This window comes from Haliotis rufescens, unplaced genomic scaffold (genome assembly GCF_023055435.1).
Source record: "Haliotis rufescens isolate VD_foot unplaced genomic scaffold, xgHalRufe1.0.p SCAF_38, whole genome shotgun sequence".
Classification (NCBI taxonomy): Eukaryota; Metazoa; Mollusca; class Gastropoda; order Lepetellida; family Haliotidae; genus Haliotis; species Haliotis rufescens.
In genome coordinates this window covers 934894-948636 of record NW_025964090.1, presented here as the reverse complement: position 1 = coordinate 948636, position 13743 = coordinate 934894, and the positions used below count along the sequence as shown (strand labels likewise).

Here is a 13743-nt window from a genome sequence, read left to right as displayed (position 1 = left end):
TCGACTTCCAAACTGAAAATACCCGTGAAAAATCCGGATCAGAATAGGTCTTCACCAAACCATGCTTGCCGTAAAAGGCGACTATGCTTGTCGTAAGAGGCGACTAACGGGATCGGGTGGCCAGGCTCGCTGACTTGGTTGGTGCATGTCATCGATCCCAATTGCGTGGATCGATGCTCATGATATCAATCACTGGATTGTCTGGTCCAAGACTCGATTATTTACAGACCGCCGTCATATAGCTGGCATATTGGTCAGTGCGGCGTTAAACAACAAACAAACAAACAGTGTGAAACAAACATTCTTTATAAATTCCCTCTCATTTGAAAATACACAATATATATTTGACAGTACATGCACAAAGGCCGATGGTCCATTTTCCTGATAGCGAGACAATGGGCAATCTAGAACACGTGTTCGTTTGTCCACAGTCATTAGAAGTTAGGGCTTCAGAAGAAAAACGTTAATACTTAAGCATTCACTCTGACTAGGACATCCTTACACATTCTGAAAATGTTCAGGGCCCCGTTCCACAAAGCCATCTTAGCGCTAAGGTGATCGTAGCTCCCATACTTTAACACTGGCTTTCGACAAACTTAGCGCTAAGGTGATCGTAACTCCCATACTTTAACACTGGCTTACGACAATCATAGCGCTAAAATCACGTGCATGTTGCTTCAAGGCGCACAACCTGGATGTTTGCATGTTTGTTGGGAGCATGATACTCACACACATTCTTTTTTTTAAAAATGTGAACAGCACACACTGATTGTTTAACTATCAGGGGCTCATGCAAACGCTTTTGTTTCACCGCAAATAACGCTTCACCACTGCCGCAGCATGGGCAACACTCATCAGGTGTCACGCCAACAAGACAAGCATTTTAGGTTGTTGCATCACCAGGTCCCGACGTCAAGGGATATGCCAACATTTGCTCGCCTTGCTTGGTGTAGACAACATCTGTGGTTCAGAAGACAAGACCGGGACATTATGTTGTTCACAGATGAGTCTAGGTTTCATCTGGACAACTCTGATGGTCGTGCAAGGATCTACAGACGCCCGGGAGTGTTGCGTTGCTTTAATCAACGTCGTTCGTTCGTCTACCCCTTGTGTAAATGCAGGGCTGTAACATCACGTTGCAGCGGATTAATGCCTGATCCACATGCTGCACGTGTTGCAACATACTCTTTGAGGTGAGGTGAGGTGAAATGGGGTTTAACGTCGCGTCCAAGATTATTGCACTTATATAGCGACGTGCATGTACGTGTGTGTGTGTTTGTGTGGCTGCTTGTACTAATCCGGACTGATGCCGATTTATAGTGCTAGCTCACTGAGATACCATGCCGCAGTTTAACATGAATACCCCAGTCAGACACAGTATACTGACTCCGAGCCGAGCAGTCCTTGTTTTAGCCCCTTAATGCCGAGTGCCAGACAGGGTAACAACAAGTACCATCTTTTAACGTCTTTTGGTATGACGCGGCTGGGGATCGAACCTCGGACCTTCCGCTCTCCGGGCGGACGCTCTACCATTAGACCACGGAGGCGGTCACTTACTCTTTGAGGCAGCACAACACTGCAGTCCTGCCATGGCCGGTTGTTCCTCCAGCTAGAAGCTGTGCCACTTAATTACCTGATAACCTAGATAACCTTGCCTAGTCGTCTAAGGCGCCGCGATTCGCTGTGCAGAGTTGCGTCCCTTGGGCACGCCAGAAACCTATGATTGTGGGTTCAAATCCCGGTTCGCCCCGATTATGTTTCTAGGTTTGTCAGCAGCATAGCCGTGCTCGTGGGTTTCACCGAAGTGGTAAATGTCTGAGACCTGCATCACTTCGGTCTTTCCTCCCACTTTGGGCTGACACGCCGCGATATAACTGGAATGATGTTAAAAGCGGCGTTAAACCCAACTCACTCACTCACTTTAGTGCGTCAACTGTGCTAGACGATAAAGGTTTTACTTTAATGATGAGTTATAAACATCTGTATGCACATTGTAAATATACATACGTAAAAAGTAGCTGTATGACAATTCTTTCCACAAAGAAATTTGTCCAGAACTCGTGTCCTTCTCGAAGTCTTTTATTTTTTTCAAATCTAAATTTGTGCCCGGATTTAACTGTCTGGTCAACTTCTGACATTTCCGAAGAAGCATACTAGGCGCTGTTACTATACAATTCGATATGTTGACCTCTCTTCATACATCGTGATCGACCCGTGAAGATCCGGGGTAGAATGTAAAAAATCGAGTCTGGGCCAGACAATCCAGTGATTGATATCATGAGCATCGATCCACGCAATTGGGATCGATGACATGCACCAACCAAATCAGCGAGCCTGGCCACCCGATCCCGTTAGTCGCCTCTTTCGACAAGCATAGTCGCCTTTTACGGCAAGCTTTGGTTACCGAAGACCTATTCTACCCCGGATCTTCACGGGTCTCATCTGACTGGTATAACATGAGAGAACATGCCTGGGTCTCTTGAATACGGAGGAAGTTCAATTAGTTCAGAGCCACAATGTTTCACTTTAGCCATAGCGACAACAGACTTGTGGGCAGGTGCATTGTCTTTAAGGTCGAGTTTAGTTTTGATGTTCTCATGCAGTTGCCTGAGCATATTATTCTAATGTTTTCCATTAATGGTCTGACCTTTCCGAAGGTAGTCCACAAGTGGGATTCTGTTGGAATCCAAAACACGGTCATCGCCTTGTCAACTGATGGAACAGACTTAGCGTTCTTCAGAGTGAGTGAATGAATGTGGTTTTACGCCGCCAGAAAAAGGAATAAATATCACGGTGGGGGACACCAGAAATGTGCTTCACACATTGTACCCATGTCGGGAATCGAACCCGGGTCCTCGTCGTGACGAGCGAACGCCTTAACCACTAGGCTACGCGACAGCACCCTCTTCTTCAGGGGAGACGTTAGATGTCTCCACAACTAAACTTACTATTGTTTAGTCTCCGACTGATAGCGATTGACACATGACTCGTTCATGGTTACATATTGTTTATCAAAATCTGGTAGGTCCTATTCAAAACGATATAAATTCTTCTGAGAGAGGATGAACCTTGAGCAGTTGGGATCCGGAGTCAGAAGCCTTGAAACCCAGTGTACTGTAACCTTTGTCACGTCCAGTTCATTTCCCAGGATGTTTTCAGCTCTCTCGTGAGAGATACCTGCCGTATTATCTACATGACGTCTTTGAATATCTATAATTATAGCAAGTATTCCATCAACTGTCTCCTTAGTGTTGGCAGTTGAAGGTCTTCTTCTTTGTTTGGAGTTTACCCTTCCGCTTGTTTTAGTTGGAGAAAGTTGATGACAGCGCAGTAGCCAATTTTATCCCTTTTCAACAGAATACCCAGTCGGTTTGATGCCTGCAGAAATTAGACGTCTGGTTTTGTATTTGTTTCAAATGCAGCTTGTAAGCATGAAAAGTATTAAATTCGTAAGCCGTTTGACTTTTATGTCCTTCAAAACACGAAAAAAGTAATAACTTGTCACTCTTATTCTTATCGTAACTATTAAAATGTGAAGAAGTTAATTACAGTAAGACGTAATATGTTATAACTATGTTTTAATCGTATTAATATTCAGAAAAAATAGATTGGTCACCCAGCACAACTTTATGTTAATATGGGTCCATCAGCAAAAACAATCACAAACGCGCAAATTGGCAAATTAACATTCAGAAACATATTACAGCAAAATAACATTCAGAAACATATTACAGCAAAATAGTTTGGTATGTATGTAATTAAAGTTTTAAGAGACACAATATTCATTACAAGAAGGTGAGGTGAGGTGAGGTGAAATGGGGTTTAACGTCGCGTCCAAGATTATTGCACTTATATAGCGACGTGCATGTACGTGTGTGTGTTTGTGTGGCTGCTTGTACTAGTCCGGACTGATGCCGATTTATAGTGCTAGCTCACTGAGATACCATGCCGCAGGTTAACATGAATACCCCACTCAGACACAGTATACTGACTCCGAGCCGACCAGTCCTTGTTTTAGCCCCTTGGTGCCGAGCGCCAGACAGGGTAACAACAAGTACCATCTTTTAACGTCTTTTGGTATGACGCGGCCGGGGATCGAACCCCGGACCTTCCGCTCTCCGGGCGGACGCTAGACCACTAGACCACGGAGGCGGTTCATTTCAAAAAAGATCTGGAGGTTGCAGTCTGATCATAACTTTATGATTATTAGTGTAAATGCATCCCTCATGTTACCTCGTCTTTCCTGTATGTTGAAACTTTGTATTTCTGAAGATGCTATCGATGCATCGAAAACAAAGTGTAAGTTCCTACTTAAGTTTCTGTACTTCACTTGAGGTATCACGAGCATCATCTTTGAACGCATCTCCGTTTGCATCATGCCTATCATTTAACCAATCAGAAGACATCATGCACGTTTGTCATTCAGGACCCTGAAGATCCGGGGTAGAATAGGTCTTCAGCAACCCATGCTTGCCGTAAAAGACGACTAACGGGATCGGGTGGTCAGACTCGCTGACTGGGTTTATGCATGTCATCGATCCGAATGGCGCGGATCGATGCTCATGATGTCAATCACTGGATTGTCTGGTCCAGACTCGATTATTGATTATTTACAGACCGCCGTCACATAGCTGGAATATTGCTGAGTGCGGTGTTAAACAACAAACTCACTCACTAACTCACTGTCATTTAGACTGACAAGTTGTCTTATGGAAGTGAGACCAACGAGACAGTTAATGTTGTCTAGCCTGTTGGATTGTCCAGGTGAGGTGGGGTGAGGTGAGGTGAGGTGAGGTGAGGTGAGGTGAGGTGAGGTGAAATATGGTTAAGTATCACGTTCATGATGACTGCAGTTACATATAGCAATGTGCATGCATGTGGGTATGTTTGGCTGATCAAACTAGTCCGGACTAATGCCGGTTTTACTCAGTTTTTTATAGCCTACTCAGATACCATGTCACAGTTTGACACCACACTCAGACGCAGTATGGACTCTGAGCTGCCCAGTCCTTGATTCCCTATGTGTGACTACAGCATTCGTGACCAACTCGTGTTATTCCATGACAAGCCGAATAGCGAGGTTACGGAAAGGGGTGAGTGGTGACGAGTGTGACTACAGGTTACTTATCCCCTAAAGCCGAGCACCACACTGGGCAGCACAATGTATCATCTTTTAATTCCTTTGGTATAACATGGCCGGTTTGAAACCGCAGACCTTCAGTTCTCCGGCAGCTGCTGGATTGTCCAGGGGGTGAGTGAGTGAGTTGGGTTTAACGCAGCTTTTAACAGTATTCCAGTTATAGCAGCATGTCAGCTTAATGTGGGAGGAAAGCCCGAAGTGACATTTACCACTTCGGTGAAACCCACAAGCACGGCTATGGTGCTGACAAACCTAGAAACATAATGGCGGCGAACCGGGATTCGAATCCACAATCATAGGTTTCTGGCTAGCCCAACTCTGCACAGCGAATCGTGGCGCCTTAGATGACTGGGCCACCCGTCCCGCTTCCAGAGGGTAACTGACCAAATGCTTCTTAGGTCTGATCATGTCAGTAAATTTGTCATGCACTTTATTGACCACGTGTTGACATTCAAGCTGCGACTGCAGCTTTTCTACCGGTACATCGAAAAATGATACCATTTATTTTACATTCGTTGTCAACAAGAAATACCTATAATAATATTCTACGTCACAAACATGTTTTGATATCCTCTTATATTTCATGTTTACATTATTATCACGTATTAATGTGATATAAAGTTCCATACATCTACATTCTCAAACTTCATTTCATTATAATTTCAACAACTTATTTATTCAGGAAGAATTAGTAACATGAAAATCACAATGTCAACGCCAGAGAATAAAGTTCAGTTCATATACTCAAAACCAGAAATTACCCTTATGTTTCAGGCAAATACATTATAAATTATCAGACAAGTACATAACAACAATCACTAAGTTATCATCCATTCTTCATGGTATAACATACACATGCCTATATGTCATAAAGGGAACTGGTGGCAGGGTGGCCTAGCGGTTAAAGTGTTCCCACATCATGCCGAAGACCCAGGTTCGATTCCCCAACATGGGTACAATGTGTGAAGCCCATTTCTGGTGTCCCCTGCCGTGATATTGCTAGAATATTGCTAAAAGCGGCGTAAAACCATACTCACTCACTCACTCTAAGGTTACTGGATTACAGGTTTTAATGTCAAGTTTTCATGGTCATTCCTTCATTGTAGTGTATTCAAACTCATGGTATTGACGACACCCACCAGTAAGTTCCTTCCACCTCTCACTTCAGGGTTTACCCTTGCAATGTTTGAGTGAGTGAGTGAGTTTGGTTTAACGCCACTTTTAACATTATTCCAGTTATATCGCGGCGTGTCAGCTTAATTTTGGAGGAAAGCCCGAAGTGATGCAGGTCTAAGACGTTTACCACTTCGGTGAAACCCACGAGAACGGGTATGGTGCTGACAAACCTAGAAACATAATTGGGGCGAACCGGGATTCGAACCCACAATCATAGGTTTCTGGCATGCCCAAGTGACGCAACTCTGCACAGCAAATCGCGGCGCCTTAGATGACTGGGCCACCCGTGCCCCCCATGCAAGTTTGAATAGAGCCATGTATCACAAAAGCCTGGCAAATGCGTCAAGTCTGAAAAATCATGAAAAAACAAAACTACAAACTCTAACTTAAGTCACATTTTAGTGAATTGTTTCTACTGACATCATCGTGCAGTTGGGGCAGGGTTATGGCTGAAACGGACCAAATTATGGCCCAAAACCGTCCCCTTATGATCAGGGAAAATATTTTACATATATATTATACATACATGTATTGAAATAAATACTAATTTCAACAGACTTTGATATACTTGTACAAATAAGTGTGATTTTCGCAACCATTTCCCTTTGGCATGACAATCAAAGATTCTGAATCAAAATAGAGTAACAACTTGTTAAAAAATGTCTTTGTAATGGATAATCTCCTTCGGGATGAACATTTTAAAGATAATAATAACGAATATATAGGCAGGGAGTCTTTTATGGACTCTTCAACATATGTTTTTATATAGAGCAATCTCATTAAAATCAGATCTAAGTTCACGCTGCCGTTAAAGATCTGAAGACATCCCATTACGGGTCACGTCAGAACGACCTTTCGCGAACTGTGCCCAACCACTGAAATGACTAACAAGAAGTCAACATCAGCCTATTAGAAGGCAGCTTTCTCGACTTTTACGGCACTCGTTCATCCTGGCGACACTCATTTCAGACTACACTTCAAAGATATGTTGACACAGTCCTCAATTAAATTTTAGAAAACTGAACAAACGAACATTCTGGAATGTCTAATATATGGTTGAGATTGTATGGCAGTGCTTCCCATGTACTGTGCAACGCCTTCTCCATTCTTATGTTTATCCCATAGATAGATGATAATTTTGACGGAATCAGCCGTATGGGCCGTAACTGTCGTTTGGAATACCCCGTGTTAACATTTTCGAGGTTGCATGATTAGAAAACACATTCCGACTGTTACTTTCATGATCTGGTAAGCGACGCTTTGATTGGTCGGATGAAAGTCGTTCTGACGTGACCCGTAATGGGATGTCCTCAGATCTTTGTTTAGTGATAGCATGAACATCTGATTTTAATGAGATTATTATATAGAGTAAATTGAATACACAAATCTCTAGGTGTCAAGAGCCCATGCATGACAAAAACACGTAACATTCTGTCTTCCAAGGATTAACTAATAATACGGTCATTGATTTATCATTCATCAGTTGTGGTGTATACATTAGAAAGTTTTCTCACACTCATTATTCATTGAGACGTCAATTCAGTGTGACAAAGCATATGTGTCTGCAGGTAAACGGAGCGTGTAAATGTTTTACCACACTCGCCACACTGAAAAGGCTTCAATCCACTGTGGCAAATCATGTGCCTTTTCATGTCACCCAATTGAGTAAACGTTCTCCCACATTCCCGACACATATACGGCTTGATGCCACTGTGAATTCTCAGATGGGCCTGCAGGTGGCTTGAGCGTGTAAATGTTTTCTCACACTCATTGCACTGGTAAGGTTTGATTCCACTGTGACTTCTCATGTGTGACTGCAGGTTACTTGATTGTGTAAATTCTTTCCCACATTCAGTACACTGATAGGGCTTGATTCCACTGTGGCTCCTCATGTGTGACTGCAGGTTACATGATTGTGTAAATTCTTTCCCACATTCGGTACACTGATAAGGCTTGATTCCATTGTGGCTCCTCATGTGTGACTGCAGGTTACATGATTGCGTAAATTCTTTTCCACATTCAACACACTGATACGGCTTGACTCCACTGTGAATCCTCAAATGAGTGTGCAGGCTCCCTGACTGTGTAAACGATTTTCCACACTCTCCACACTGATAAGGCTTCACTCCACTGTGGCGAAGCATGTGTCTTTTCATGTCTCCTGATTGGACAAATGTTCTCCCACATTCCCGACACATGTGAGGCTGCTTTGGTGACCTCCCACGGCGTCTGCGTTTCTTGACATTCCCTGTTTCAAGCAATGATTCATCACATTCCGTGTTTCCACTTGTGTCAGCCAAAAAGTGGTTCTGGAAATCACCACTTTCCAATGTGTCTGTAACAGATTGTTTCTGGAGATCACCTGTTTCCAGCAATGCTTCATCGTAGTCTGTGATTACATATGTTTCAGGAACAGAGTCAGGATTCTGGGGCTGGCTTTCTGCTTCCATCATCAATTTGTGGACGTGATGGTGTTCACTGAAAACAAAAGAGATGTCACTTAACTTTATCATGTTATTGCATTTCCTAGAGATGTTTCCAACAGAACACCACCAATAACAACTAGAGCTGGGATCATACATAATAATATGATATATGTATCATGGCAAAAAATACTTATTGATTTGCAAATAGATTGAAACCAGCTGATGATTTAGAAAGGACAGTCAAACACTGAAAATTTTTGTGATGGATCTTGGTATCAGTTACCCAGTAAATAGACCAGTGAAGATTCTTGGGTAGAATAGGTCTTCAGCAACCCATGCTTGCCGTAAAAGGCGACTAACGGGATCGGGTGGTCAGGCTGGCTGACTTAGTTGATGCATGTCATTGATCCCAATTGCGTGGATCGATGCTCATGATATTAATCACTGGATTGTCTGAGTGGTTCATAAACTCATGTCCATGGTAGAGTCGGAATCGTACAATTGACTCTACTTTTAGCAGAGATTTCTTATGAATATGGAGAGGGTTTTTGCGCTTTCATTTATTGGGTTGGTTGTTTGGTTGTTTAACGCCGCACTCAGCAATATTCCAGCTATATGACAGCAGTCTATAAATAATCAAGTGTGGACCAGACAATCCAGTGATTGATATTATGAGCATCGATCCACGCAATAGGGATATGATGACATGCATCAACCAAGTCAGCGAGTCTGACCACCCTGATCCACAATGATCCCGATCTAGTGGCTGATCGACAATGTATAAACCCTCATATAATATACTATACACTCACTTTATGTGTAACACTGTAAACATACTTGGAGTATAAAAGAATATAGTATAAATGTTAAACAAAGAAACTCAAAAATATTTCCCCCTTTCACCAGACTCATCTGACACACAGCATCAACAGTACAATATGCATACATTAACTCTCTTTATGTACATGGTAATTTTCGGATCTTTGTACACTTCATAATGAATTGAGCAGTCATATCTACCAAGTGAATATCTGTCATAGCCCTGACGAAGTGATTTTCATTAGATGCTTGTCTGTTTATCCATGATGTCCATGGCAACAGCTTGCATCTCATATATTCATACAGGTGGACATACAATCAGTCACATTTAATGTACTTAATCTTCTACAACTGCATACTGAGACACTTTGACAACATTTACAACATTTACAACACAGATCTCCTCCTGCTCAGCCCCCTGTATCCATACATAGCTTGAGATTTCCACATTGGCATCTATTGAAGAACACCTTAACTTTTTATTATATATACATGACAGATGGCTCTAACGCAGATTTTATATAGTTGTAATATTCAAGTTTGCTGCTTATGTTTACATTTTCAGATCATGTCTGCCTCCATCAATCTTCTATTCTCCGTCTAACAATGGAGAGAAAACAGGGTTGATCACCCACATCTTGCTCTATCCAGGCAAAGCCAAAACCTTAGTTGTCACCAGAGTCTATATACCGGTATATGGTCTCTGGGTGTACAACAGGTATCTACACAAGTGGCCCATGTGGTTTTGCCAGATTCATCTGACTGGTATAACATGATGCTTGGCGTTATTCATATGACAATTTCATCCAGTATTTATCACATTAAAATGTTGGTTACATAAACAGCTGCCTTACTTCCATTGTGTTTAAGGCCCCATTACACAGGGCTGCGACCTTTGTGCCACCTTCGAGCGATCAAAAGCTGGCCAGGACGCTCAGTGGTCGCCTAAACCAAGAAAATCATGTTTCTATGTAACTGCTCAAGCAGTTGTTCAGCAGTAACTGCTCGAGTTGCTCAACGTCTGCAACCACAATGAAACACTGCAGGTACAAGCCCTCTATTTAAAGGCAGGCTGAAAAGAGGCAGAAGCATTGCCGTGGTGTCTCAAGTGTTGCCATGATCGCCGAATGGAGGCACGGCGGTCGCCATACTCATCGTTCAATGCACGCTGTTGGTCACCCAAAGAAGGCACAAGGGAGGCAGAAGCATCGCCCAGATTTACGGGACAATATTTCAGCAGAACGCATCTATTACCTGACGACCATTGGGCGACCACTGGGCCTTCATTCTGCAACAACGGCAATGCTTGTGCCTCCCTTCTGCCTCCTTTGAGCCACCTTTGAGCAACCAACCTCCTTGGCGACCTTTGTGCGACTATTTTGAACATGTTCAAAACTTCACGGCGACCATGGCGTCCATGGCGATGTCTCAACCTAATGTGTACCACCTTGGAACGACCTAGGCAACCTTTCTGCCTCCTTTGAGCGTCCAACGACGACCTGGCAAATTCTATGGTCGCACACGGGAGGCACAAAGGTCGCCATCCTGTGTAAAGGCCCCATTACAGACAATAACTTTCTAAGGATCTTAGTGTGCACACTTTCAACTGATTGGACCGTTTTCTAAATGCACACACCTGATCAGGTTGTGCTAAAGTACTTCTCACCATATCCTCACATTCTCACCTTTGAACCATCACTTTCTGGTTTGTTTGATAACTCCTTCTTTGTAAAATACAATAATATTTGTCTGTTCTGAATTTGCTTTTCTTACCATATTTGTCAAAAAAGCTTGCTACACAGTCAGCCATGTTTCTGCAATCTAACAACAGTGCCACTTGCATTCACAATATCACAGGTAAACAACTGCAAATATCATTAACTGACTCATTCACAAATATACCTTTGCAGTTTCTGACAATGCACACTTTCCTTCTGACTTCTATATGTTTGAATGAAGATAAAGCTTCAGTCAACTTCAGTGTATGTATGACCAGATTGTTTTATACGTGTATCTAAACACATTTTGCCAGGGCTACAGTCAAACTATTCCCAATCAGACATTTTGTACCCATCTCTTGAGACCTACAGCAGGTACCATGGTAGTGCAGGATAATAGGGGATTGGGTACCTGGGTGGTAAATTTGACACGTCCCAGCCCTAGAATGTATATTTAGTCAAATCTAAATATTTTTTACATTTGTATACTTATCCTGCATTACTCCTTAATGCATTCACTGCTTACCTTACAACAAGAAGGACAGCACAACATATATCTAATGGGTTATTATTAGTCATATATAGCCATATGCATCAACATTGTTCAAAATATGCCTCTGTTCACTAAGCATTTAATGGATACCCAATAGGAAGGGATGGAAATGTGGCAATGTTTGTTGTTTAACGCGGCACTCTAATGTGGTAATGTGAATGTTGACCTGCTAGCACCTCACAGGAAGTTTGGGTGGTATGCTCCCCAGGGAGTTGAGAATGAAAATCGAGCACACACTGATCATTGACCTGGGTAATAATGTAGCACTTTAAGCATGCTTAAGGGTATTGATTTGGGGCATTATAATAATGCAAATATGCATATTCGGCTACTGATAGATTAATGTTTCACATGCAAGGTTTTGTATGAAAAGGCTTGTTTATGAACTGAATATACCCCGAAATCAACAGTACAGGTAACCTTGTGAAAACACACTATGGCAAAACATGTTGTTTCCCAATATTTCCAATACCTTAAAAAACATTATTTCACTCCATCACTCCAGTGAATGACATACTTAATGTTTTATATTTATAACTATAAAACCGTATACACATGATATCAAGTTTCAACAGGTCAAGATTCAGTTTCCGCTACATGCCGATTTGGCGCGGTGCGGTTTTAGCTATAACCCTTAGTGATATCTAATCCTCGGCGATATCTGGTCGTCACCCAGGACTAAAAAATAGAGATTCGTTCAGTGCAATAAAACGTATAAATGGCTGGTATCACTACCAAATGAGACACAACTCTGAAAGCAGACGTTATCTGATGGTCTACCTTCGAAGTAGCTTGCGATGTATTCTAGTAATCTGTTGCAGTTACTTACATTCCAGTGTCTCCTTTGTGTGCGACCTCCCGGCTTCGCGTGCTACATATGCATGAGGGCGAATTGTTCTGGAGCTGACCACATGCGAAACGGCAATTGTAGCAAACAGTTAGTGCGCAAGAAGTTAAAACGGTCACGAATGGTCACGAGTGCGCGTAAACCATTGGAGAACAACTAAGAGGAATATTATGTGGGGAGAAATGGGGTTTAACGTCGCCTCCAAGATTATTGCACTTATATTGCGTGCATGCACGTGGGTGTGTGTGTGTGTGTGTGCTTGTACTAGGCCGGACTGATGCCGATTTATAGTGCTACCCAAATGAGATACCATGCCGCAGTTAAACATTAATACCCCTACTCCGAGCCGATCAGTCCTTGTTTTAGTCCCTTACTGCCGAGCGCCAGACATGGTAACAACAAGTACCATCCGTTTCAACGTCTTTTGCTATGACGCGGCCGGGGATTGAACCCCGTACCTTCCGCTCGCCGGGTGGACGCTCTACCACTAGGCCACGGAGGTGGTCGGAATATTAGAAGTGTACCCTTTTAGTACCTGGTATTCCGGATATCGTACGCATGGCCATGCGTTCTATGTAATAAAAAAACCATTATAATTTATTTGCACCACTTAAGTATATTGATATGACTCAAGAGTTATTATTTGGATGCCAAGACAAAATATGTTGTATTCTGGATATATAGAGGAAATTATATGAGAGTTGAAGTCATACTATGCTTACGACACGAGTGTCTAAATTCCGGTATTTCCCGGGCGAGAGCGAATATGTTCTATTTATTACCGAAGAATATGTCTACACACAGAGACGAATTTTAGTGATTACAGCAAGTCCCTACAGCGGCACAACAACAATTTGTCGAATGACGTCAACAATCCAGCTATGACGTCGTTTCTAGTGTTACGTCATTCCGACTTTACGTCACAATGAGATTCGAATGACGTCAACAATGCCGTCCCGATAACGGAAACAATACACTGTAGTCTCCGGACGTGATATGACCCTAGGGCACATATGGAGAATCTCACCCGAGTGTCTTTTGATATCAAATATATCAACACGAGT

At 42.6% G+C, this 13743-nt stretch overlaps 1 protein-coding gene across 1 annotated transcript; it reads right to left on the bottom strand.

The window, feature by feature from the left end:
• Window positions 1-6698: 6698 nt before the first annotated feature.
• On the bottom strand, window positions 6699-12724 carry LOC125372197 (gastrula zinc finger protein XlCGF8.2DB-like). Its single transcript, XM_048381392.1, has 2 exons — window positions 12662-12724; window positions 6699-8794 (listed from the first exon to the last, which is right to left on the bottom strand). The coding sequence occupies exon 2, from the start codon at window positions 8767-8769 to the stop codon at window positions 7840-7842; it is 930 nt and encodes a 309-aa protein (XP_048237349.1). The 5' UTR covers window positions 8770-8794; window positions 12662-12724; the 3' UTR covers window positions 6699-7839.
• Window positions 12725-13743: the final 1019 nt, after the last annotated feature.